The 3,449-nt window shown below is 40.7% G+C and overlaps 1 protein-coding gene across 1 annotated transcript in view; it reads right to left on the reverse strand.

Annotated features, from left to right (window-relative positions):
• Nucleotides 1-3,449, reverse strand: part of LOC102479614 (paired immunoglobulin-like type 2 receptor alpha) — a gene marked incomplete at its 5' end in the record, with an annotated part of 14,918 nt that overhangs the window by 10,154 nt on the left and 1,315 nt on the right. Inside the window, one exon of the mRNA XM_027774646.1 lies at nucleotides 3,021-3,212. Within this exon, the coding sequence (XP_027630447.1) occupies nucleotides 3,021-3,212 (192 nt within the window). The remainder of the gene's footprint in view (nucleotides 1-3,020; nucleotides 3,213-3,449) is intronic.

Raw genomic sequence — 3,449 nt, forward strand, 5'->3', positions numbered from 1 at the left:
TTGGCCAGTCTGGCTATGATGTGCCTTGGAGAAGATCTTCTTGGGTTGATTCTATTAGGGGTCCTTTGTATTTCTTGGATCTGGAAATTTGAAAGCCTCTCTAGATTTGGAAAGTTTTCTTCCAAGATTTCATGGAATAGATTATCAATGCCCTTATTAGTTTCCTTAACTTCTGGGATACCAATTGTCCAGATGTTTGGGTGCTTAATGCTGTCTAGTATTTTTCGTTATAGTATTCCCATTTTGGGGGTTATTTTCGTAGTTTTTTTGGGTCGTTTTTTCTAGATGAGAGGTTTTGCCTTCCACATCTGAGATTTTATTTTCTGCATGGACTAATCTGCTTTTAATACTTTCGAGGGAAGTTTTGATTTCCTGAATGGCATCCTTCATATGTAACAGCTCCATTTGATTCTTTTTTTATGGTGTGTATCTCCTCATTTCCTCTTTCAGATCATGGAAGAACTTCAACACCTCCTGGAACTTGTTGTCTCTTTCCTCCTGAATCTTCTGGAGTTTATTATCTCTCAGCTCTTGCATCTCATTTAGCTTTGTCACTATGAATATTCTGAATTCTCTATCAGACATTTCCATGAGATCTACTGTACTGTCTGTGGATGATGAAGGATTGTTCTTTACCCTTAGGAGGAAGATATTTTCTTGATTTCTCATGTTTCTTGTGCCTCTGAGGTTGTTTCTGGACATGCTGTGACAAAATGTATCCTCCACTGTGCTTCATAATGTGTATCTGCAGGAGGCTCAATAAGCGATGAGGATTTCAGTGACCCTAAGAGTATTCAGATGCTTGGCTCCTGTGCACCTAGGCCTATCTAGATATTCAGTGTGTGAAGAGTGAAGCTTAGAGTGGGAAAGTAAGGTTAAAAAAATAAGCAAAAAGGAAAAAAAAAAACTAGAAAAATACTACCAACAAAGAGGAAAGAAAAAAATATTTTTTACATATAAAAAAAATGAAGCACGCCAGGACACACCTCAGCTTTAAAATGGCTTCTAGAATTAGCAAGTGAAAGACCCAAGGTAAGGAGAAGTGGTTGAAAATTTTTTTAAAAATTAAAATTTAAAGAGAAAGAGAGTGCAAGACAGACATATAGACAGACAGTCAGAGATAGAGAAAAGACGGAGGTTGCCCTACCTTGTCTGAGTATTTCAGGAGTCTAGGATATGGAGTTTAGAGCATAGCTTCCCTGAACATGCTAGGACATAACCTCAGTTTTAAAATGGCTTCTGGAATTAGCAAGTGAAAGAAAAGGCCCAAGGTAAGGAGAAGTGGTTTAAAAATTTAAAAAAAAATTAAAATTTAAAGAGAAAGAGAATGCAAGACAGACAGAGAGACAGATAGCCAGAGACAGAGAAAAGACGGAGGCCGCCCTACCTTGTCTGAGTATTTCAGGAGTCTAGGAGATGGAGTTTAGAACATAGCTTCCCTGAACCCACCAAGAGACCTCAGCTTTAAAATGGCTTCTTGTCTGAGTATTTTGGGAGTCTCCTGTATGTTCTTCAAACCGTGTTGGTGAAAAAGGCAACTTAGATGAGGAGTCATGTGATAGCAAATACAAAGGGAGGTTTGGGTCCCCTCAACACCCTCCCATGTCTCAGGATTTATAATAAATACATCACATAATATTAACTGCTGAATTTGTTCATTAGTTATAACAGTTACTTTCTGTGGGATGGTTGGGGTCTTTTATAAGATGCATGTCACCCACAAACAGATTATTTTACTTCTTCCTTTGCTATTTAGATTGTTTTTTTTCCCCCTTAGTTGCTCTGGATAGTTCTTCCAATACTACGGTGATTAATCGCTTTAAGAATTGACATCTGGGACCAGCTGGTGGTGTGGTGGTTAGGATGCTGGACATTCCCACATGGCTGACTAGGGTTTGAGTCCTGGACCTGCTGGCTTGCTTTCTCACTTTCTCTCTCTCTCTCTGGTCAAAATAAAATAAGTAAATGAATAAATAAAATTAAGAATCATTAAAAAAAAAAAAAGAATTCACATCTTTGGGGACCAGCAGATGGCATAATGGTTACGTTGCTGGACTCCCACATAGTCAACCACAGTTCGAGTCTCAGACCTGGTGGCTTCAAACTCACGCTGGGTACATGTGTGTGTATGCCCAACATCCCAAGAGGAGACTGGAGGAGAAGGGATTGTGGCATGGCTATCTCTCCTGAGGGGTGATTTCTCACTTTCTGTCTCTCTGACTCTGTCTGGCGAGCACACATGGTCTATAGCAAAAATTTCACTCTAATCAAAAAAAAAAAAGAATTGACATCTTTGACTTATTCTTGATAGTAAGGCAAAGCTTTTAGTCTTTCACCACTGAGTGATGTTAGTTGTGAGTTTTTCATAATGGCCTTTATTATACTGAGTAGACCCCTTGTATTCCTGATTGGTTGAGTGTTCTTCTATCACAAAAAGATATTGAATCTTGCCCAATGCGTTTTCTGTATTATTCCGTTAATGCGGTGCATTACATTCATTGATTTTAATATGTTGGACCATCTTTGCATTCTAAGTATGAACCGCACTTTTTCATGGTTTGAAATCTTTAAATGTGTGGTTGAATTTGGCAGGTATTTTGGCAGAAGATTTTTGCATCAATAGTCACTGGTTGTATTTATCTGTAGTTTTCTTTCTGGCTTTTCAAAATCTTTTTTCATTTTTTTTATTGCAATGTCTGTCTGTCTTTGGCAAATGATAAGGTTGACCTCAAAAAATGACCTTCAAAGTGTTCCAGCTATCGTTTGTCATTGTCCCATATGCCTATCCTTTGACCTCACTCAACTCTTGTCCCAACAATGCCCTTTCTTTTGGGTTATCTGTGCTCCCTGATGACTTGCTGCTCTCCATGTTCTTTCCTTAGCTCCTTCACCCCCCATGACGTCCTGTCTCTCTGTCACACTTAACTGGCAGATTGCCCTTCCTGGGCGTGTCCTATGGCAGGGAATGCTATTTGCTTACTTCAGTTGGGAAGCTTGGGGAGAGCTCCTGGATCACTCACCTTTCCCTCTCTTCCACCTCAGAAAGAGCATCAGTCCCAAAAAGGCGACTTTGAGCACCAGGCAGGCCATTTGCAGCCAGATGGCAGTCCCCAGACTCAGGGGCCCACATCCTGAGTTCCTTTTGCCTTCTATGGTGGCTGTAATGGCAGTGGAGGCTATGCTGGAGGGACTCCTGGTAGTGGTCTTGACAGCTGGGGAGAGATGAGAAATAAGATTTTTTACCAAAGGAATGTGGGTGTCCCCTGGCTACCAGTACTGCTTCTTGTTCCTTAGTTTGGGGCAATAATAGGAGTAGGGGACAGGTCTCAGAAGCTCACATGGGGAGGAGAGTAAAAAGGTAAAAGGTTAAAGGCTTCAAGTCCAGACAAGTTAGAGTCGGCAGGTGGCACGACGTTTGCCGTGCTGAACTCTCACATGGCTGACTGCAC

This window comes from Tupaia chinensis, unplaced genomic scaffold (assembly GCF_000334495.1).
Source record: "Tupaia chinensis unplaced genomic scaffold, TupChi_1.0 Scaffold000465_1, whole genome shotgun sequence".
In the NCBI taxonomy this organism is placed as follows: Eukaryota; Metazoa; Chordata; class Mammalia; order Scandentia; family Tupaiidae; genus Tupaia; species Tupaia belangeri.